The 23,380-nt window shown below is 53.5% G+C and overlaps 2 protein-coding genes across 2 annotated transcripts; both read right to left on the bottom strand.

The window, feature by feature from the left end:
• Positions 1-6,910: 6,910 nt before the first annotated feature.
• Positions 6,911-14,504, bottom strand: LOC109281871 (cytochrome P450 2G1-like). The gene is made up of 9 exons (XM_059719018.1): positions 14,253-14,504; positions 13,667-13,829; positions 12,533-12,682; positions 11,460-11,620; positions 10,148-10,324; positions 9,728-9,869; positions 8,180-8,367; positions 7,630-7,771; positions 6,911-7,116 (listed from the first exon to the last, which is right to left on the bottom strand). The coding sequence occupies exons 1-9, from the start codon at positions 14,502-14,504 to the stop codon at positions 6,911-6,913; spliced, it is 1,581 nt and encodes a 526-aa protein (XP_059575001.1).
• A 3,141-nt stretch (positions 14,505-17,645) lies between these two features.
• On the bottom strand, positions 17,646-22,072 carry LOC109281872 (cytochrome P450 2G1). The gene is made up of 8 exons (XM_059719019.1): positions 21,997-22,072; positions 21,168-21,184; positions 20,588-20,752; positions 20,259-20,325; positions 19,832-19,987; positions 18,890-19,083; positions 18,354-18,495; positions 17,646-17,857 (listed from the first exon to the last, which is right to left on the bottom strand). The coding sequence occupies exons 1-8, from the start codon at positions 22,070-22,072 to the stop codon at positions 17,646-17,648; spliced, it is 1,029 nt and encodes a 342-aa protein (XP_059575002.1).
• Positions 22,073-23,380: the final 1,308 nt, after the last annotated feature.

Here is a 23,380-nt window from a genome sequence, read left to right on the forward strand (position 1 = left end):
GGCACCCTAGCCTTATGGGCTATGCGTGGCTCCTACCACCCCAATACCACGCCCCAAGCCTCGCAGATGTCACGGACATTGTTCTGTCCCTCTCTCTGTGTTCACGCCCTCTCTGGCACTCGGGCTCTCCGTAGCCCTGTCCCTCTCTCCATGCCCTCTCTGGCGTTCAAACTCTCCGCAGTCTCGTCTCTCTCTCTCTCCCTCTTTCTGTGCCCTTCTCTTGGCCCTTCTCAGTACTGCCGCCCTTCTCTCGGCCCTTTTCAGTAACGCTGCCCTCCTCTAGGGCCTTCTCTGTAATGCCGCCCTTCTCTCAGGGCCTTCTCTGTAGCACTACCCTCCTCTGGGGCCTTCTCCATAATGCTGCCCTGTCCTCTGGGGCCTTCTCCGTAATGCCGCCCTCTCTCTGAGGCTCGCCACGCCCGCACTGGGGCTTCTCAGCAACGTCCCCTTCTCTGGGGCTTCTCAGCTGCCCCCCTCTGGGGCTGGGGTCTGCGCACCCCAAATGCTGCGCCCTCACTGGTGCTGGGGTCCCCACACCATGGTGAGTCCCCTATGAGGCCTCCTCCAACCCCTAATAGCCTCACCCAAACCACTGGTGATAAACAGCAAAACAAAACACAAGCCCCTAGGCTGTAACATAACTTAAAGCCACCCGGCTAAAACCACGTTGCTCAAACATCCCAGGGCTGCCATCCTTTACCTGGCCTGGGCTGTACCTGCAGTCAGGCTTCTCCTTGCATCTTTGCTCAGGGAGCTCCTTCCTCTCTGGCTGCTGGCAGGGAACTGCCCCTGGCCTCAGCTCATTGGGTTTATAAGGGAGCCAGGCCCTGCCCCTTTTAATCAGCTGACCACTGGCAGGTGTGATCTCTTCTAGCTCCAGTTGCCCTGGCAGCCCACAGCTGGGGTTCTTATTCACTGCCAGGGCTCTTTCCCTGGCAGTTTTTCCCTCTTTAGGAGCAGAGCACCTAAGTGCTCTGCGACACCAAGGTTCATTTTCTTATTTATTTATTCAGTTGCCATGGAGGGGCTGAGTTCTCCTTTTCCTGGTCTTTGTTTGACCATCTCCCAAAGTAAGTGAAGCCCAGCCATTTGGGGACCAGGAATTTACGTTGAGCCTGAGCTCCACAGCTCTCATCACCCTCCATTTGAAGGTCTGGCTCAAGTTTTCTTGACTCCCCCTAGAAGCCAGTGCCCCCTTTTGGCAAAGTTGGTCCCTGATTCCAAGCTGCCGCTGAGCTGTCAGCAGTACAGGTGAACTGACGCAAAGGGTCTTACTCACTTACCCCTCCCCGCCATGCCATCTGGTGAAGATGACAAACTTGAGACCCCGCCTGAGGTCCTGGTCATGAGCCCTGGCCAAATGGGTTCCATTCTCTTTGTCCATTTTATGATGTTCTTGGGGAGATCAAACTTAGAGTGGTTGAGAACAGTAAGGTCAGGTCTGTTGTACAGAGTCGCCTGGATGATTGCATACCTGGGATCATTCACAGAGCATATGAAGGCATCAAGTAGTCATGGGAGTCATTTAGATGGGAAATAACTTTGTCATGGTGGATCATGCACTAAGAATGATCACCGAGTGTAGTGCTGTGGCCTACAAGACTGTAGCTGTGGGCCTGGGGGTCCTCCTATGAGTTACAGTGATGTGGCCTATAGGTAGGTCTGGGACTGCTGTCAGAGCCCAGCCCTTGCTCTCGCTCACCGTGACCTTGGAAGAATCTGTCCGTTGAGTTTATTTTTGCTCTCCCGTTCAAGTCCTCCCCTTGATCTGCCACCGCTTCCCTCACGGAGCCTAAGTCACAGAGAAACACAATCTGCCACAGGCTGGCTTTCACTGAACACAGGGCCATGCTTTTCTCTTATCTGCATTGGGAGTCGGTGTGAATGGGAAGGAAGAAGAGTCGGATGCTGCAGTGACCGGCAAGGCACACTCAACCCAGACAGGCAAGGTAAGCGTGGGCACAGCCTGAGCTGGGTGAGTTCATTATAAGGTACTGACTTTGGGTGAGGCGACATCCCCCAGCAGCAATGGGCATTGGCCTGTGGAATCACTGGTGCATTCATCATATCCCACTAGTGACGTGGGGTCTCACAAAACTGTGCCTTCAGAAGGGCAGAACTAGCTGCTTAAGCATAATCCTTCCTAATGATGGAACCTCCCCATTATCAGATGGCTCGAAAGCTATCTCTGTGGCATGTGATAAAGACCTAGTTTAGCTGCAGGGCACGTCACGAATGAGCCTGGCTGCAACTGGCCACGTACCCACCTAAGCCTGTGCCAAAACAAAGGATTGTGGACTTTGCCATTGTGGTGCAGCCCACCATCATCGGGTCACTTCCTTCCCTGTCTGATCCGAATGGCTTTCACAGGAGGCTCCAGGGTCAGGAACTGGGAGGCTCAAACATCTGGCTCTTTGGCCCACAGCGTGATCTGGACTGCCAGGTTTAGCCCTGAGAGAGAAGGAGGGGAGCTGGGTGCCACCAAAGAGCAACCCATGGGATTGGGCACTGAGCTGGGGGCTGCCTAGAGCTAGCCAGTAGGCAGTGCAAGGAGCAGGGAGAGTCTAGGTTGCCACCTCTCCATGGGGCTCCAGCACCCTCCCTCTGGACCTACAGCTCTCAAGGAGATGAGGTCTCTGACCCGGCCATGTCACAGAGCTGGTTCCTTGCACATCTCTGTAGCCCAGTGAGATGAGTATATTCCTAGGCAGTTGGAGAGTCCTGGCTCTGGGTCCCTGCCAGCAGGGCTGTATCTGTCTCTAGCCCATGCCTGCCTGGTGTAAAATGCATGAGCCGCCCTGGGAACTGACCCTGCAGAAATGCCCACATTCCCAGTGATTTCCAGCCGAGGTGGTGGGGTCTCTGGCCTAGATCAAGTTCTGAGCTGGGTGCCATTCCCAGATGTCAGAGGAGGAGGTGGTTGGGGATAAAAGAGCAGAACTAGGAATTCAGACAAGAGCACAGAGCTTACAATGAGATTTCAGCCCAAATTAAGCAAATATTTTTAGGGGAGAAATAATGGGTTTGGCTTTCCACCCCCACCCATATTCCAACCTGGTCTGGGAATGCTGAAAGGCTGAATGAAATATTTGTGGCTCTTATTACTGGCCCCAAGTCAGGCAGGAACCTACTTATGGCTTCCACAGCCATTGTCTCGGTGTCAGTGGCATGCGGTCCAAAGAGCTGTCATCAAGGGAATTCTTAGGGTTGAGCAATTTGAAGAGCTCTTGAAGCACGTGGAGTGCCATACAGGTCTAGTAAGGGCTTGGAACTAGGCCTCGTTGTAGGACCCTTCTAGGTGGGGCAGAATTGGCTTTTACAGGAAAGCCCCTACCGCCCCGGTGAAGGGTGGGTGTCCCGGGCTGGGAGTTCGGACTCCCGGGCTCTGTTGCTGGCTGCAGGGGGAGAAGAGTCTAGTAGTTAAAGCAAAGGCAAATGAGTCAGGACTCCTGGGTTCCAGATCCAGCTGGGAAAGAGGCAGTGGTCCCATGGTAAGGCCTTGGGGCTCAGACTATGTGGTGACCCAGGCATGAGTGCCGCCCCCTCCACCTTTGCCCCGCTATTTTCCTCCTTGAAATTGAGACCAAATTCTTGACCCAGCTCTGCAGAGAGCTGTGTGGGTTGATGCAGGAATGACCAAGAGCCCAGGGCAGGAACTGGAAGGACTCCTGGTAAAACCAGGACCCAGGCGAGGAAACCTGACTCATACATCAGCAACTTGTTCAGCCCACGCTGCTTCAGCCGCAGCCCATAGCCTAGGGTCTGCAGGAGTGTTGGCCCAGGGGGGAGCTTGCCTGGTCGTTGCCTCCATTTCCGCTCCCAGAAGATCATCAGGCAGGCAGCGCAGGCTGCCAGGGGGAAGATCGCTGCGACTCCAAGCTCCACTGTGCTAAACCATTGGGAGACTGAGAGCAGTGCTAAGAGGTGTCTGGTTTGATCCGCTTGGGGCTTGTATGTGCAGCACCAGGCAGTCAGCGGGGGAGTTGGCTAGTCCAGCGCCAAGGCACTTGCAGATCCACCTGAGTAGATTTATCATGTCCGAGATCAGAGGCTTCCTGAAATACTTCTGCCTGCCTCTGCTTCCTGTTTATGCAAAGACTTCTCTTGTCAGGCTCTACGCTCTGGCTTAGGACCAAAAAATCCCTGGCCTGTGGCGCGACCTGCGTGTTAGCTCTGTAGACCTGCATTGCCATGACTGGGAACGTGGAGCCAAATCCTGAACCTTCCTTGGCTTTTTGTTAGCTGGGAAGCCAAGAGGCGGCTGATTTACTCACTACTTGAGTGCATAGGTGCTCTCTATGGCAGCATTTCTCAACCGGTGGGTCGCGACCCAAAAGCAGTTTGCAAGAATATACGAAAGGGTCATGAACAAACTTTAAAAATGGATTCCTTTTTAAAGGAGAAAGACGTGCCAAATGGTAGATTCCCCATTGCAGGCTGTCCATTACTTGTCACGCTGCTGGCCGCATGGCCGGCAGGGGCTTCTGGCAGCAGTGGCAGCAATGACTCTTACTGCCCCACTCTGCCCTCCCATGCTGAGTCCTGCCTGCAGGACTGCAGTCCCATGCCCTGAATCCATGCAGGCTGCAGTCCCATGCCCACTGTGGATGCACAAATCGGGGGGGGGGGGGATGGCCCCCAGACCCCTTGCCCCACACACCCATCCCCTGCCTCACATACTGGGGGTCTGGGGTCTGGGGATGGGAAGCAGCAGGTCAGTAGTGAGGGGCACCAGCAAGGCTGTGGGGTTGGGGGCTGTTTGCTGGGAGCAGGGCCAGGAGGCTGTTTTCTACTTGTAGTATTTACAGGGTCAGGACTGGCCATCGGTTTACAAATGGGTCCTAGTACAAAAAATGTTTGAGAACCACTAACCTGCGGGGCAGGAAGCCACCCAGAATCGAGATGTCATTGGGGGCTTGGCTACTCAAACCCTCAGGTGATGACATTGCTATCTCCTGGGTTGGCAGGAAGGAGTGCATTATTTCTCACGCCACAGGCACCTTGGCTTCTCCATCCACACGTTGGCACTCATGTAAACCAGTACAGCCTGTCCTGTGGTCTGGTTGTTGGCAATGTAACTGGCACCCGATTCCAGCAAAGGGCCCTGAGTCTATTCTGAACTCCTGCATGGCCCACCAGGCCTTCCCTCAAGGCTGCAAAGCCATGGTTACCATCAGGCATGGATGGTTCGTCATAAGTCCAGCACCTGTGGACCTCTAGCTGCTAAGGACCAAGTCTTTTCTGTTGCCTGTCTCCTCTAGACCTTCCAGTTCTTCCTAGAGCAGCCTACACCTTCCCAGCTGGATTTGCTATCTGAAGGGGGCAGGCTGACTCCTGGTACCCCAGTGACCATTGTGCTCATTTGCAGTGCAGACACAGTAATAGTCGCTCACTGCCCCAAAGCCCTTCCAATCTGCAGACGTACGGCAGATTAACAAGTGTCGGTGCCAGAACGCTACCTTATGGGAGGCCGTTGTTGAGTATTCTTGGCGTGCTGACCTTATCTCGTAAGTAGACCTGCATCCTTCTGCTGCGCATCAAAGTCCACAGCAGCCAGAGCACTTTGGCCCTTGGCGGCAGCAGCAGGGACAGTTTAAGCATCAGTCTGTGTTTTCACACAGTATCATAGGGCGAGGAAAGAGCTGTGAAGGCAGCCCTGGTCTTGAGCTTGCAGTGAAAGCCAGCCCTGATGTTTGTAATGATGGCAAGCAGGATGGCGACATCGTGGAGTTCACAGTAGCTTCGATGGGGTCTCAATCCAGCCTGTTCTTGGGGGAGTAGTAGGTTGATGATAATGCTAATTCTTAGAAGGATGAGCTGCTCCCGGAGCTTTTAGGTTGTGCAGAGCAATGAGATGGGCCTGTAGCTCCCAGGGTCATGTACCAGCTTTCCTGGTTTTGCCTCACGCCTGATTTGTGGCGTATGGCTGTTCTCCATCACAGCTGAAAAGAGAGCCAAAAGCCATTGTTTTGCCAGTGGGCCAAGATGGAGCAGGAATTCTGGTGGGCTACTGTCTTTCCCGTCTTTCCCTTTTGGGGTGAATGGTGAAAGCCTTCTTGTGGCCCACTCTTTTAAGTGGTCTCTTGATTTCTTGAATTTCTGAATTTTTGAATTCCTGGGTCCACAACTAATGTCATCGAAGCAGTGAGCGAACACCTTCAGTTGGCTCCCCGGTCAATGGAGCAAAACTCAAAACCGAAGTGATTACGTGTTATATTTACTTGGCACGGTTTACATGCCAGCCTTGCAGGCAGTTGAGAAGACCCAGTGCTGCCATGCTCTGCTTGGCAAGAGAAACCCCTGAGCTGGGGCTAAACCCAGCACTTTGGAGAATTAGCCCCTGCTGTCCCCAGCCATTCTCCAAACACAAAGAGAATGCATGGCTGCTTTGGAAAAGTTTTATTGTCAGCAGTTGCTGGGAAGCTTAAGGAAGAGGGAATTGTGGGGAAATAGTTCCACCTAGAGTCCTAGCAGAGGTGAAAGCCCAAGCGGTTGTTCCTAGCACAGCCGTAGGAAACCCCCCCTAGCAATTCCCATGCCCCGCTCCAACCAGCAAAGCAGACTCCCTCCTGCAGCCATGGACCCTGGATCCCAGGTCCTCCTCTCCGCCGACTAGGACATGCATGCAGGGCTGGAAACAGAACCCGGGAGTCCTGCCGCAAGCCCTGTGTTCAGTCCAAAGAGGAAGCACATTCATGCCCCAGGCTCTCTGTCTTCCACCACCACATGCTCGCTGCTATTTCTGTGATATAGAGACATAAAAAGAAGCAAGGAAAACACCATGAGTACAACAGCCAGAAAGGGGCAGAAGCAACTCCTAAAGGTAAGGTCTTGTGTGAAGTCTTCCTCTGTGACACGTGTCCATGTGCTGCCTTAGGGTCAGGATGTCCTTTGTCCTGCCCCCGCTGTCCTAGGCTGTGTGCTGCAGCCCTTCCTCCCGCGGGAGGGCACAGAGTTCAAATCTGGGAGGCACAATCACAATGCCACTTTCTGTGGGGGTGAGGTCGATTTCCAGTGGGGGTATTGGTGATTTCAGGGTGAAGCGCTGCAGGATGGTGGTCAGCATCAGGAAGAGCTCCACGAGGGCCAGGCTCTTGCCCAGACAACCCCTCTTTCCTGCAGGGATAAGCAGAGCCAAGGGTGAATGAAGGAACTGTGCTTAGGAACTGTGGATTTAATGATAAGGCCTGGCTGAGCTATACGCCCAGGAAGGTCTCTGGCTACTGATGGATGGGAGGATGGATACTGTTCTCATCTTCCTCTGATTTGGCCTCATGACCTATAAGTTTTTCCTGTAGAGACCTAGAGGCCCTCAGGACCAGCACAGCCAATTTGGGATGAATTCATGAGGACCCTTCTGACCATCCTTTCCTACGATCCTATAAGCTCTGAAGAAGGGGCCTGAGAGAGACCCTGGGTCTGGCCCTCCTACAGGAAGAGCCACGTGCTGAGAAGCAGAGGAGGACCTCCAGGTCTGAACATGATGTGACCTGGATGGGTTTCAGGTGTGATGGCAGAGTGAATACAGGCCCATCGGTGCTCGCTGTGTTTAAGCCTGAAGAGGTTTTTGCTGCCATTGATGGGAAAGGCCGGGCTGTCACTCTATGAAGCCAGGACTGTCACCCATACCTGTGGAAAACGGCAGGAAGGCATCGTTCTTCTTGAAGCGGCCTTCCTCATCCAGGAAACGCTCTGGGTGGAAGTTTCCTGCATCCTTGAAGTGTTTGGGATCTTGGAGAACCATGCCCAAGGCAGTCCAAACGTCTGTGTCCTGGAGAAGAGAAATAGAAATATTAAACTCTTTCCAACTGGAGCCTCTGCCAGCAGATAGTCTCCTGCAGCTAGGAATTGTGGGGAAATAGTTCCACCTAGAGTCAACAGTTTCCCAATGTCTCAGGCTGAGCATGTTCAATCTACCACTGGGTACAGAGCTGAGAAATATCTTGGGCAAAGTAGAGAGGCCCCTCAGTGCCCCTCTTTATGGCAGAGGACCCACTCATGCCAGTGGAGCGGCCTGTATGTATTCGGTTTACTCCACTCAACCTGGCTATCTAGGAAGCTCCCAGTCTGGGTTTTTCCTTCTTGAATGTAAGCAGCCTCCGCCCCAGAGCCCAGTGCTCGGTATGGGAAGAGTGTGATGCCTGGGTTGAAAATTGTTGGTGGACCCTCGAGACAGCACCTTGGGGAGAAAGTACCCCTGGAAGTGGGTGTCGCAGGTCACTCTGCGCGGAATCCCCACAGGGGTGATGTTAGCGAATCTCTGGATCTCGTGGATCACGGCATTGGTGTACGGCATCCGGCCTCGGTCGCTCATGGCTGGGCTGTGGGTCCGCCCTATGACACGGTTGATTTCCTCCTGCACCTTGTCTGCAGGGACAGGATTGGAAGGGGTGGGCTTGGATCAGAGCCCACGGCACAAATGCCACCAGCATGGGTGGCTGGTGCCGCCTTAGTCGGGGGGGCATGTGCCCCCCCCCACCCTGCGATGAGTCCCACCGACTGGGGGAGTCCCCTGCGGGCAATCCTGCTGACTGGGGTGGGGAGGCTGCAATTGCTGCAGCCGCTTCTGGGAGCAAGCACCAGCCAATCGCTGCAGCCACTCCCAGAAGCAGCCACAGCCCCTCCTGGAAGCAGCTGCAGCAATCTCATCGTTTGGCCGGCGCTTGCTCTCCTGCCTGCTCCCTCTGCCCATTGCCTAAGTGGTGAGCGCAGCCAATCAGGGGGAGCACTGGTGATCTCAAGGGGTGCATGTGCACCCCCCATGCTCCCCCAATGCATTGCCACTGGCCACCAGCGATGTCAGCTATCTAAGGCCAGGCTCAGCCTCGGTCAAAATGATTCCTCAGTCTACCTGCATCGGCTACTGCCACTCCGAGAGGTGCCCACCTTTGCTCCCCATTCTGTCTCTTTCTCTGCTGCTCTCGGCCTCCCAGCTTTTCACACGCAGTAATGGACAGTCCCTGTCCCAAACCTCTGTTCATCTACAGCAGGGGTCAGCAACCCCCAGCACACGTGCTGAGCATGGCACGCAAGGCCATTTTGCTCAGCACACCACCGCCAGCCCGGGCTCTAAGCAGCTGCTGCCAGCCCCAGAGCCCAGGCTGCTCCCAGCAGGTGGCTGGGAGGCTGCAAGCCCTGCTGCAAGCAGATCGGGCTCCGTAGGCTCGCTGCAGCCGGGCTCCAGCGTGTCAGCACTCCAGCACCTTCCAAGGTAGATGTTGTGTTTTTTTCGGCACTCCAGCCAAAAACGTTGCCTACCCCTGATCTACAGGCACCCAGCAGGGAAGGATGCTTATTCCCACTGTCCTGGGAAAAGCCATGCTGAGAATGTAAGACATCCCCTGTGTCTGATGACGGGTTGCACCAGGCATCTTGGGAGGAGCTGGGAGTGAGATGCAGAGCCTTGACGTTCCACCCCAGTCTAATCATCACCATTGCTCTCCATGGATAACTGCTCTCTGTGCAGGTTTTGCAATGCAGCGCCAGCTCCAGCCTCCCTGAAATATAAAGCTAATCACTGCCTTGCTAGCCATTGGCAACCTAAATGGGACTCTGGAGAGGGGAGGCAGAAGTGGTGCTGTGCCCAGTCCCTCTGGTCTGTGCAGTTGGACTTGTGTGTGCAAATCTCCTGTTCCCTGGTGACCGGGTGATAACTGAACTGGCAACCAATCTCCATTGAAATAGCAGTTCCCATAGGCACGTTAGCTTTATTTCATGTCCACATTACCTTGGACCTCTGGGTATTTCACCAAGAGCAGGAATCCATATCTCAAGGTGGAGCTCGTTGTCTCTGTCCCAGCAAGGAATACCTGGATTGCTGTGTCCACCAGGTTTCTGGTTTTAAAAACACTCTGTGGGTTTTGCTTTTCCTGGAAAGTAGAGAGTAGAAAGGACTCGTAGCACATCATGCCTGCCTGGCATCTGGTTTACACCTGGATTTGGCCCCTCAACAAAGAATGCCTCTGTTGCCCCGGATTTGGGTGACCGACTGTCCTAAGAGGAGGTTGTATTGGGTCTGCTTCTGCCAAGGACCCTAGCTCTGGATTCCCAGCCTGCTGCTTTGTAGCTCAGTCATGGGTGAATGCCCAAGGAAAGTATTATGTTCTGTTGTAACACATAGCTGCAGCACTGATCCCCTTCTGCTTACCTCCTCCATCCTGATGAGGAAGGAATCAATGAAGTCCCGAGGGCAGCTGGGGTCCAGGCTCTGCTGGTTCATCTTCACCCTCTCCATGATGAAATCATGTATTGCCTTGTAGTGGTGATAAAGCTGGCTGTGTGGGCTGGGTATGTACTGCATGGTCCTTGGAAACACCTTGCAGAACTGGGGATGAGGAATCATATAAAACGGGGGTTGAGGGAACCTCAGGAGGTCACATCTAGTGCAGCCCCCTGCTCCAAGCAGGACCAGCCCCAACTACATCATCCCAGCCAGGCCTTTGTCTACCTGGGACTTCAAAACCTCCAGTGATGGTGAGTCTGCAACCTCTCTGTGCAGCCTGTTCCAGTGCTTTACTATGCTCCTAGTGAGAGAATTTGCCTAATATCTAACCTCAACTTCTCTTGCTGCAGCTTGAAATCATTACTTGTTGTTTTCTCATCTGCTAGCAGTGATAACAGCCCAGCTGGGGGGAGGTGAAGGCTGCTATTCAATCCCCATTGGCCTTCTCTTTTCCAGACTAAATCAGCCCAGTTCCATCCTCCTCTCCTCACCAGTTCTGTCCCCCAGCCCCACAACCATTTTCACTGCCCTCCACTGGACTCTCTCCAATCTGTCCACGTCCTTTCTGTAGTCGGGGCCCAAAGCTAGACACAGGACTCTGGGTGTGGCCTCCTCAGCGCTGAATAGAGGGGAAGAATCACTGCCCTCGATCTGCTGGCAATATTTTTAATAATACAACCCAGGATGTCATTAGCCAAGAATGGCAACAAGGGCTCACTGGTGACTCGTATCCAGCTTATAGCCCTCTGTCAAGAAGCGAGAGAGTTCAGTGGAGCAGAAAGCTCCAGGGCTTCACTCATCATTCCTCACCTGCTTTCTTATATCTAACCATTACTTATGCCCTGAGGATTGTGTGTGCTGCACGTGTCCAGAAGATAGGTGTTAGTTCCCTGATATGCCCCAATGGCACTGTGTATGTTGGGAAAGATCAATTCAGGGGCCATATTCATTGAGTTTGGCAGAAGACGATGGGGCCTCCCTTAGAAGGCAGAACATGCAAGGGTTAGGGATCCAGGGGCTATTGTGTCAGCCCCCTCCTGGTCTCATGTAGTGAAGAGGAACATCCAGAACGGGAGTGATGGGCTCTCCGCATGCTGGAGCCCCGGAGGCCCAGCTGACGATGGGGATATGGGCTTCCTGTACTGTGGATGCAATGGAGCAACTTTACCCCATCAACAAAGACTGGAACATGTTGCAGAGCCCCTGACCCTCCTGCTGCTCCACATTGGTCTCCTACCAAACTCCAGATGCTGCTTATATCCACTAAAAAGCCGTGGGTGGCATTCATCAAGGCCAGGAACTTCTGGTCCTTGTAGTCAAATCGGTTTCCAAAGACAATGGAACAGATGACGTTAGATACTGCATGTGTGACGATGAGGGTGGGGTCGAAGGGAGAACCTGGTTGTGGGGAGACAAGAAGATCAATGACCACCTTCCTTCCAATTTTTGGCGCAACAAGTTGTGGAGAGTCCTGACACCTCGGGGATAAGTGTTAACAATGAGAGTCCCCCAAAGTCTGGGGTGAGGGTGTGACCTCAAAGCTTCTGCGGTTGTACGCAGGCTGGGGTTTAATTAGCTGGCCCAGATGCAGCTAGCTCGTCGTCATGGGTGCTGCAATAGGGACCTTGGCAGCGGCTGCAAAGATGCCAGAGGGTAATATGTAAGTGGTGATCTAGCACAGAACTCCATCCTACCTGCAGCAGTTTGGCACACCTGAGACTTGGGGACGTCTCCCTGTGTTGCGGGGAGTTCACTAGAGTTGTGTCCTCAGAAAGAGAGATGTGAGCTGCTGGAATAAGTTACCCAGGGCAAGAAGCTCCTCAAGGACCAGGGCCCAGCAGTGCTGGGTGGTTGGTCTGGAATTTGAGAAGAACGTGGCGTTTCCAGGGTGCCCTCATGAGGCCAGGGGAAATCTCCCCTGGCAGTGCTGGGCTCTGTGGACCTGGATGAGCATAGAGCAGCGGTTTTCAACCTTTTTTCATTTTTGGACCCCTAAGAATGTCAAATGGATGTGTGGACCCCTTTGAATTGTGAGTATCCACATACTTTGCATTGAGTATAGTCATCTTTCAGGGACCCCTTAGACATAGTCTGCAGAACCCAAGACATCTCCGCGCACCGCAGCCTGAAAACCACTGGCCTAGAGTCTTGCTTGAGGCCCTGAGGTGGGAATGGAGCTCGTTGAAAACTAGTCCCTCAGAGGTTTTACTGTTGATGTCCATTAACCAGAAAGAGAACAGAACTGTCTGAGTTCATGAAAACCCGCACACTGGTATGGAAGGCATTTCTTGTACCACAAGAGGCACCAACCTTCGGCTTTCCCGATCTCCTCCGCCAGGTGCTGGGCTTCCGCCTCGACCCTCTCCTCAATGCTTCTTTTCCCCATCCCAAAATTCCTCAGGGTTGAGGTGGAGAAACGCCGGAGCTGCTCCCACTCTTCCCCATCAGTTGCAGCAATACCTGGATGGAGGGAGGTGTGTAGCAAAGCAAGTCACGTGATATCCAGTACAAGGAACCATAATTTAAAGAACAAAATGGATGTTGAGTGATCCCCTTCTGAATTTGGAAATCAAGTGGACTTGAGAAAGCACCTTCCTTTTCCACTGGGAATCTCTCTCCCTGGATACCAAATATCATTTCTAAGAGCAAATCAAAAAAGTTGCTTACCTACATCACTGTCTCCAAACCTGGCCCCATTTAGTAATTTAAGTGGATGTTGAAACCAAATTAATGTTCTTTGGTAAGTTTAAGGTTCATTTTCTTACTTATTTACTCTGTTGCCATGAAGTGGGTGGGTTCTTCCTTTGCCTGTCCTTGATCGACTCTCTCCCAAAATGAGAGAGGTCCAGTCATTTGGGGGCCAAGACTTTACAGCCTGAGCTCCACTGCTCCCATTTTCCACCTTTCGAAGGCCTGGATCAAGTTTTCTCGACTCCCCGCAAAAGTCTGTGGACCCTTTTGGCAACATTGGTCCCTGATTCCAAGATGCCTCTGATCTGTCAGCAGTCGCTGTCCAGGTGAGCTCTGACACAAAGGATCTCGGTCTCTTCCACCCACCACCCACACCAAGCGATGAAGATGGGAAACCTCAGAGCTCTCCGGAGGTCCTGGTCATGAGCCCACACCAAGTCCATTATCTGACGTTCTTGGGGAAGATCAAAATTAGAGTGGACCAGGACAGTAAGGTCAGGTCTGTTCTATGGAAATGTCTGGATGACTGCATACCCTGGGATCATTCACAGAGCATATGTTAATAGCTTCAAAGAACACATGATAACATCAAGGAGTCATGGGAGTCATAACGTCTGTGTCATGGTGGATCATGCACTAAGAATGATCCCCAAGTACAGTGCTGTGGCATACAGGATCATAGCTGTGTGCCTGGAGGTCCTCCTATGAGTAGCAGTGACATGGCTTATAGGTAGGTTTTGATCTTGCTCTCACCATGACCTTGGAAGTATCCATCTATCGAGTTGAAAACTGCTCTGCCGCTGAACTTCTGCCCTTGATGCACCAGGGCTTCCCTCACGGAGTCTAAGTCGCAGAGAAACACGATCTGCCGCTGGCCAGTGTTCACGGTGAACACAGGGCCATGCTTTTCTCTTATCTGCATTGGGAGTCAGCGTGAATGGGAAGGAAGAAGAGTCAGATACTGCAGTGACTGGCAAGGCGCACTCAGCCCAGGCAGGCAAAATGAGCGTGGGCACAGCCTGAGCTGGGTGAGTTCAACATAATGCGCTGACTTAAGCAGGGGCAAATGAGTCAGGACTCCTGGGTTCCAGAACTAGCTGGGAAAAAGGCTGTGGCCCAGTGGTAAGGCCTTGGGGCCCAAACTATGTGGGTACCCAGGCATGAGAGTCCTCCCCACCCCCACCCTTCACCTCCATTTTTTTCCTCCTTGAAATTGAGACCAAATTCTTCAGCTCCCCAGAGAGCTGTGTGGGTTGATTCAGAAATGGGTAGGAGCCCAGGGCAGAAACTAGAAGCACTCCTGGTTCAACCAGGACCCATGCAATGAAACCTGACTCACCTTTGTCAGCAACTTGTTTAACCCTTGCTGCTTCAGCTGCAGCCAGTAGCCCAGGATCTGCAGCAATGTCGGCCCTGGGGGGAGCTTGCCCGGTTTCTGCCGCTGCTTTTGCTGCCAGAAGATCATCAGGCCGGCAGCGCAGGCTACCAAGAGGAGAGTCACTGTGTCTCCAACCTCCATCATGCCAATCTGACGGGAGACCGAGCACAGTGCTAAGAGGTGTCTGATCTGATCCACCTTGTGCTTGCGCATGCGTATATATTGCGGGTGGGCAATTATTTCAGTGGGAGGGCCACCTAACGCGTTATGGTGAGCTGTCGGGGGCTGCAGCAGTAGTCCCGCCCCTTGACAAGTGCCTCATCTTGGGACCAGAAGTCCCACCCCTGGAAATACTTCTGGGGTGAGGCAGAGTGGGGGGGAAGAGTGTTGTGTCTTTGGAACGGAAAAAAACCAAATCATATACTGAAAGTCAAACATCTCTTGTAATCTCTTTTAAGTTTATTTCAAAAAATACTTTTGTCCTGATTTGTGTTTGTGTAGTGTGCATCATAATTCAAAAATAGTCTTCGTTTTGTATAGGGGGGTGGTATGTGGGCGGGGGGGGTGTGGGGGGCTTGTGTGGGGTGCGGCTATGTGTGTGGGGGTGTAGGGTATATTGGGGTTGTGGGGGTGTATATACGTGGGGGGTTGTGGGTGTATGTATATGTGGGGGGCCGTGCACAGGGTCTTGGGCTTGTGGGTTGTGGAGGGGTCTTGGATTTTTGGGGTGTGGAGGAGGGTGAGGGGTGGCAACCCCCATGATGTACAGCTGGGACTGGGGGCTGGGGGGGAGCAGGAGGAGGACAATCAGGCAGAAAGTGCCACATACACATGCATGTGGCAGCCAGGAAGCATGGACAGCAGCTCCCACAGCTAAGCCTATGGTGTGAGGGGGGGCATGTCGGGGGGCAGGGGGCACAGGTGACACTGCCTGCCACCCCACCTCCTCTCTGGGGTAGAGCTGTGGCCTGAGAGGAGCGGTGGCCGGGCTATGGAGGCAGAGTAGACTTGTGGCATGACACATAAGAGGCTGGTGGCAGCAGAAATTGGGGCAGCAACCCCCGCCCCCCCAACCGTCTGTTACTTCTCACACTCCTGGCAACGTGGCTGGCACAGGGGTTCTGGCAGCAGCAGCAATGAGTCTTGCCACCCCACTCTGCCCTCCCGCACCAAGTCCTTCCCACAGGGCCACGGGGTGGCTCCTGCCCGTGCCAGTCCAGCCAGGCTGCAGCCCCATGCCTGCTGTGGGTACACAAACCGGGGGTGGGGGGCACATGCCCCTACCCCCTACACCTCTTCCCCCACCCCACACACCCACCCCCTGCTCCACACACTGGGGTGCTGAGGCCTGGGGGCAGCAGTTCAGAAGCAAGGGGCACCAGGAGGGCTGGGGGGTGGGGGGCTGTGGGTTTGGAGTGAGGGACAGCAGCAGGGCTGGGGGGCTGTTTTCTAATTAAAATGCTTTCTGGGTCAGGATTGGCTATCCAGGTTTACGAATGGGTCCTGGTACCAGAAAGGTTGAGACCCACTCCTCCATGGGGTAGTGGCACATCGTGTATACATCATGTACAAGCACCCCCAGAGTTCGGATGTCATTGGGGACTCAGCTACACCAACCCTCACACAACGACATCGCTGTCTCCTGGGTTGGCAGTGGGGATGGCATTACTTCTCAGGTCAAAGGCGCCTTGGCCTATCCATCCATGCGTTGGCACCCAAACAGGATGGGAGCATGTGAACCATGTCACTCTGTACTCCAGCTCCGGGACAAAGCTCTCAAACTGGGCCCACCCTTAGCAAGACCTGAGCACTCACCCCATCAATCTGCATCGCTGCCACATTGGATATGTTGGACGTGGCGTAGAAGCCCAAGCTGTGCCTGGCCTTGCATGGCTATGGAAGAGCTACTCATGTGGATGCTCCTAACCTGGATTTGAGGCATCTTGGAAGTGGTGAGTGGGAGCAGCTGGGAAAGGCTGCAGAGCAGCAAGTTCACAGCATCTCTTCTCTAGGAACAACTCCCCCGACAGACACCCCCTGGGCTAGGAGTGGTGGATTTGGGGCTTCTGTGCAGACCCAGTCCCAGAGTGGGCTCATTCTAAGCCATGAAGGTGAGGAGGGGGCGGGTGTAGTCATCCAGGGTCTGGTCCCTGCTTTGAGCCGATGCCCATGTAATGTCAACTGCAGCCCTAAGCTGGACACTCCTTGCCAGCTCGCTGGGCGGTTCAGGTGCTTGGCCTGCCTTCCACCTTGCTCCAAAGGAAGGCACGTGGCTTAGACCCTTGCTGCCTATACTCTCCTGTCTGTCCTCAGGTGTTGCAGGGGGAATGAAGCATCTACACAACCAATGAGAGCATAAATTGAGTCAGGGTCCTGACCCAAGACCCCTGTCCCACCGGCCCTCTGGGTCTTAAGCCCTCTTGGCCTTCCTGCAGCCCAGAGCTGGGAGGCCAGGGATCTGCAGGAGAGTCCGACTGCTAGCCACGGCTAGCTTGGTGCAGAGGCGGTGGAAAAGCCCAGGAGGAGAACATGGTGCAAAGTGCCTGGACAGCAGAGTGGTGCCAGTGGGGGTTGCAGTGAGGAGCTGCCCTGGCATGTCTCAGACCCTGGGTTTGTCCTGCCCAGTCTCCCTGTGGCAGAGAGGAACTGGGAGGGAGAGTGATGGGGTCTAAGCAGGGTTTTCCCCAATTCCTCTTCCCCTCACAGCCATCGAGGGTCCAGGACACTGCAACACTGAGGCCGTGCCCTGCAGTCCACAGCTCCCAATGCCCCTTTCCACTGAGCATGGGCCCAGTCCTGGGTAGATCTGGCTGAACTCTCCGTTCCCACTGCACCCGGTGCCCGGGAGCTCCCTGTGCTCCATGCAAAGACAGGGCAGCCCATGTGAGCCAGCAGGAGGGAGACAGCCGGGTGGGGAAATCGAGGTAGGGAGTGTCCCTCCACTTAGGCACGCATGCACTGTGTCCAGGTCATTGCAGTTTGACATGCTCGCACACGTAGAGACACGCCCCTTGTCCAGGACATTGCAGTCTCTCTAACACACACACCCTCACATGTCCAGTTCATTGCAGCCTGTCTGTCTGACACACACACACACACACACACCCAGCTCCTTGCACTCCTGCCACAAGCCCTGTGTTCGTCCCCCAGGACCCCTGTCTTTTACCACCACATGCTCGCTGCTATTTTTGCAATACGGAGACATAAAAAGATGCAAGAAAAACACCATGAGTACAAGAGCCAGGAAAGGGGCAGAAGCAACTCCTAAAGGTAAGGCCTTGTGTCAAGTCTTTCTCTGTGATGTGTCCATGTGCTGCCTTAGGTTAGGATGTCCTTCAACCTGTCCATGCTCTCCTAGGCTGTGTCCTGCCACCCTTCCTCCCGCGGGAGGGTGCAGAGCTCATAGCTGGGAGGAACAATCCCAATCCCAATCTCAGTCTCTCTGGGGGTGAGGTCAGTTTGTTGTTGGAGTTTCAGCCATTTCAGGGTGAAGCGCTGCAGGATGGTGGTCAGCATCAGGAAGAGCTCCATGAGGGCCAGGCTTTTGCCCAGACACTCCCTTTTGCCTGCAGGGATAAGTAAAGCCAGCGGTGAATGAAAGCACTGTGGTCATCAAGGATTTCATGATGAGACCTGGGTGAGCTATACTTCTGGGAAGGTCTCTGGGTGCCGATGGATGAAAGGATGGATACTGTTCTCATCTTCCTCTGATTTGGCCTCATGACCTACAGTTACAGACCTATGGACTCCCTGGACCAACAGCCAATTTGGGATGAACTCACGAGGGGCCTTCCAACCCTCTTTTCCTATGATCCTATGAGCTCTGAAGAAGGGGCCTGAGAGAGACCCTGGGTCTGGCCCTCCTACAGGAAGAGCCACGTGCTGAGAAGCAGAGGAGGACCTCCAGGTCTGAACATGATGTGACCTGGATGGGTTTCAGGTGTGATGGCAGAGTGAATACAGGCCCATCGGTGCTCGCTGTGTTTAAGCCTGAAGAGGTTTTTGCTGCCATTGATGGGAAAGGCCGGGCTGTCACTCTGAAGCCAGGACTGTCACCCATACCTGTGGAAAACGGCAGGAAGGCATCGTTCTTCTTGAAGCGGCCTTCCTCATCCAGGAAACGCTCTGGGTGGAAGTTTCCTGGATCCTTGAAGTGTTTGGGATCTTGGAGAACCATGCCCAAGGCAGTCCAAACGTCTGTGTCCTGGAGAAGAGAAACAGAAATATTAAACTCTTTCCAACTGGAGCCTCTGCCAGCAGATAGTCTCCTGCAGCTAGGAATTGTGGGGAAATAGTTCCACCTGAGCCCAATGTCTCAGGCTGAGCACGTTCAATCTACCACTGGGTACAGAGCTGAGAAATATCTTGGGCAAAGTAGAAAGTCCCCTCAGTGCCCTTCACTATGGCAGAGGACCCACTCATGCCAGTGGAGTGCCCTGCATGTATTCAGTTTACTCCACTCGACCTGGCTATCTAGGAAGTTCTTGGTCTGGGCCTGTTCCTTCTTGAATGTAGAGCAGCCTTCACCCCAGAGCCCAGTGCTCGGTATGGGAAGAGTGTGATGCCTGGGTGGAAAATTGTTGGTGGGCCCTCAAGACAGCACCTTGGGGGGGAAGGTACCTCCGGAAGTGGGTGTCGCAGGTCACTTTGTGCAGAACCCCCACAGGGGTGATGTTAGCAAATCTCTGGATCTCGTGAATCTCGGCGTTGGTGTACGGCACCCGGCCTCGGTCGCTCATGGCTGGGCTGTGGGTCCGCCCTATGACACGGTTGATTTTCTCCCGCACCTTGTCTGCAGGGACAGGATTGGAAGGGGTGGGCTTGGATCAGAGCCCACGGCGCAAACGCCACCAGCAATGTCAGCTGTTTAAGGAGAGGTTTCGCCTCAGTCAAAAGTATTCCTCAGCCTACCTGCATCAGCTACTGCTATAAAATCTGCCACAATAAAAAGACATCAGCATGTATTTTTACATGCGACTAATGTAGCGAAATGGAGATTTTTGATGGTGTTTTGTGCCAGCTAGCTAAACAACGCATAACGTTTACAAGCGCCAGACAGGCCCTGTCCCAAACCTCTGTTCACCTACAGGCCCACAGCAGGGAAGGATGCTTATTCCCACTGTCCTGGGAAAAGCCATGCTGAGAATGTGAGAGATTCCCCGTGCCTGGTGCCAGGCTTCACAGGGCATCTTGGGCAGAGCTGGGAGTGAGGTGCACAGCCTTGACGTCCCACCCCCATCTAACAACCCCATTGCTCTCCATGGATAACGGTTCCCTGTTCAGGTTTTGCAATGCAGTGCCAGATCCAGCCTCCCTCAAATATAAAGCTAACCACTTCCCTGTTAGCCACCAGCAACCTAAACGGGGCTCTGGAGAAGGGAGGCAGGAGCGGGGTCTGACCTTTGCGTCTGGTCTGTGCAGTTGAACGTGTGTGAGCAAATCTGTTCCCTGGTGGCCACATGATAATCAAACTGGCGACCAGTCTCCGTTGAAATAGCAGTTCCCATAGGCTTGGTAGCTTTATTTCATGTCAATGTTACCTTGGATCTCCAAGCATTTCACCAAGAGCAGAAATCCATATCTCAAGGTGGAGCTCGTTGTCTCCGTCCCAGCAAAGAATAACTGGATTGCTGTCTCCACCAGGTTTTTGGTTTTAAAAACACTCTGTGGGTTTTGCATTTCCTGGAACGTGGACAGTAGAAAGGAGTGCTAGCACATCAAGCCTGCCTGGCGTCTGGCATGCACCTGGATTTGGCCCCTCAACAAAGAATGCCTCTCTTGCCCTGGCTTTGGGTGACTGTCCAGGGGACATATTATTGGGTCTGCTCAAGTTGGTGACTCTAGCCTTGAGTTCCCATCCTGCTGCTTCACAGCTCAGTCATGGGCAAGTGCCCATAGGAAGCATCACAGGCCTGCCCTAACATGTGGCAGTAACGGTCCTCCTCTGCTTACCTCTTCCTTTCTGATTGAGGAAGGAGTCAACGAAGGCCTGAGGGCAGCTGGGGTCCATCCTCACCCTCTCCATGATGAAATCCTACATTGCCTTGATGCAGGGGCCTCGATGCCACATTCATTGGCTCCGGGGGCTATTGTGGCAGTCCCCTCCTGGTCCCATGGTAGTAAAGAGGAACATCCAGAACAGGAGTGATGTACATGTTGAAGCCCCTGAGCCCCAGCTGGCAATGGGGATATGGGCTTCCTGCATTGTGGTTGCAGTGGAGCAGCTTACCGCATTGACAAAGCCTGGAATGTTGCAGAGCCCCTGACTCTCCTCCTGCTCCGGATTGGTCTCCTACCAAACTCCAGATGCTGCTTATATCCAAGAAAAAGTTGTTGATGGCACTTGTCAAGTTCGGGAACTTCTGGCCCTTGTAGTAGAAGCGGTTCCTGAAGACAATGGAGCAGATGACGTTAGATACTGCGTGCGTGTGGATAAGGGTAGGGCTGAAGGGAGAACCTGGCTGTGGGGAGACAAGAAGGTCAATCACCACCTTCCTTCCAATTATAGGAGTAACAAGATGTGGAGAGTCCCCCAAAGTCTGGGGTGAGGGTGTGACCTCAAAGCTTCTGCACTTGTATGCAGGCTTGGGTTTAAGCAGCTGGCCCAGATGCAGCTCGCAGTCATGGGTACTGTAATAGGGACCTTGGCAATGGCTGCAAGCATGCCAGAGGGGTAATATGTGAGCAGCGAGCTAGCACCAAACCCCATCCTACCTGCAGCTGCTTGGCACACCTGAGATAGGGACCTGAGGCTTGGGTACGTCTCCCTGTTTTCCAGCAAGAGAGTTGTGAGCTGCTGCAAGGACTTACCCAAGGTAAGAAGGTCCTCAAGGACCAGGGCCCAGCAGTGCTGGGTGGTTGGTCTCAGGGCTGTACTTGGTAGCTGTGTTGGTCTGAGACAAAAAGACATACAAAAAACTAGAACTCTTGGTTCCAGAATGATACCTTTTATTAGACCAACTGGAAAATAGCAAGATAATTGTTCTTTTCTGCAAGCTTTCAGGCTCCAAGTCCCTTCGTCAGGCCCTGGGAAAAGTTTAGATGGTACAAGATGGTAAAAAGTCCCCATAGGCAGGACATAAACTTCATTTTTGCACAGCGGGAGCTGAAGATGGAAGGCTGTCCCTCTGGGTCCATGAGAGTGTCTTTGTGAGCTGTGTTGAGGAGCTCTTTGATGTGTTGATCAGGCAGAAGTCCTTCCCTGGACGTGTCAGATGGCAGGCAGGGTGGCTGGTCTGGAATTTGAGAAGAACCTGGCATTTCCAGGGTGCCTTTTTGAGGCCAGTGGGGAACTCCTCTAGCAGTGATGGGGGCTGCTGGGCTCTGTGGACTTGGCCAAGCATAGAGCAGCGGTTTTCAATCTTTTTTATTTTTGGATCACTAAGAATGTCGAATGGATGTGTGGACCCCTTTGAATTGTAACTGAGGGGTATTCACATACTTTGCATTGAGTATAGTCATCTTTCAGGGACCCCTTAAACATAGTCTGCACAACCTAACACATCTCCGCGCACCACGGGCTTAAAATCACTGACCTAGAGTCTTGCTTGAGGCCCTGAGGTGGGAATGGAGCTCGTTGAAAACTAGTCCCTCAGAGGTTTTACTGTTGATGTCCATTAACCAGAAAGAGAACAGAACTGTCTGAGTTCATGAAAACCCGCACACTGGTATGGAAGGCATTTCTTGTACCACAAGAGGCACCAACCTTCGGCTTTCCCGATCTCCTCCGCCAGGTGCTGGGCTTCCGCCTCGACCCTCTCCTCAATGCTTCTTTTCCCCATCCCAAAATTCCTCAGGGTTGAGGTGGAGAAATGCTGGAGCTGCTTCCACTCTTCCCCATTGGTCGCGCCAACACCTGGTTGGAGGAAGGTGTGTAGGGAGCCAAGTCACATGATATCCACTAGAACCTTAATTTAAAGAGCTCTGACACAAAGGATCTTGGTCACTTCTACCCATCACCCACACCAACTGATGGAAGTGACAAACTTCAGAGCCCTCTGGAGGTCCTGGTCATGAGCCCACACCAAGTGGCTTCCATGCTCTTTATCCAGTATCTGGTGTTCTTGAGGAAGTTAAAAATTAGAGCAGTCGAGAACAGTACGGTCAGGTCTGTTCTACAGGCACGTCTGGACGACTGCATTCCCCGGGATCATTCACACAGCATGTGTTAGTGTCTTCAAAGAACACGTGCTAGCATCAAGAAGTAATGGGAGTCATTTAGATAGGAGGTAACATCTGTGTCACGGTGGATCATGCACTAAGAATAATCACAGGTGTGGTACTGTGGCCAACAGGATCATAGCTGTGTGCCTGGAGGTTCTCCTATGAGTAACAGTGATGTGGCCTATATGTGGTTTTGATCTGGGACTGCTGTCAGAGCCCAGCCCTTGCTCTCACTCACCGTGACCTTGAGAGAATCTGTTCAGAGTTTATTTTTGTTCTTCCATTGAGCTCCTGCCCCAGGGCTTCCCTCACGGAGTCCAAGTCTCAGAGAAACACGACCCATCACAGGCCGACGTTCACTGTGAACACAGGGCCGTGCTTTTCATAGATTCATAGGTGCTCGGGTCAGAAGGGACCTCAACAGATCATCGAGCCCAACCCCCTGCCTGGGCAGGAAAGAGCGCTGGGGTCAGATGACCCCAGCCAGATGCCTATCCAGACCCTTCCACCACAGAGAAGCCTCATAAAAGAATTTTTTTTAAAGATGAAAGCAAATGATTTCATACACTCCCTTGTCTGAATGCTACCCAGCTGCCCTCAGGGGGAGTAGCAGCTCCTGTGGGAACGGAGATAGCAAAGGGGTGGTACAGCTGGTGCAGGTGCAGCATCACCTCGTACACAATGTGGCAGGCCAGTAGGGGGCGCTCCTGCCTTGAGCCACCCACCTCCCTGTGCCCGCCCACCGTCCAGGCTCCAAGTGCGTCCCTGGGGTGCCTTCCGTCCGGCCGACCCCTTCCCTGGAGCACACCCGCTAGCCTGGGGTCCCGCTGCCACCATCCAAGGCTCTGGATTCACTTCTGGCTCTGCGCACCTTGGAGAACACAGGCCTGATCGTCCAATGAGTACTAGACCCGATACCAGCACTT

Source organism: Alligator mississippiensis, chromosome 15 (genome assembly GCF_030867095.1).
Source record: "Alligator mississippiensis isolate rAllMis1 chromosome 15, rAllMis1, whole genome shotgun sequence".
Classification (NCBI taxonomy): domain Eukaryota; kingdom Metazoa; phylum Chordata; order Crocodylia; family Alligatoridae; genus Alligator; species Alligator mississippiensis.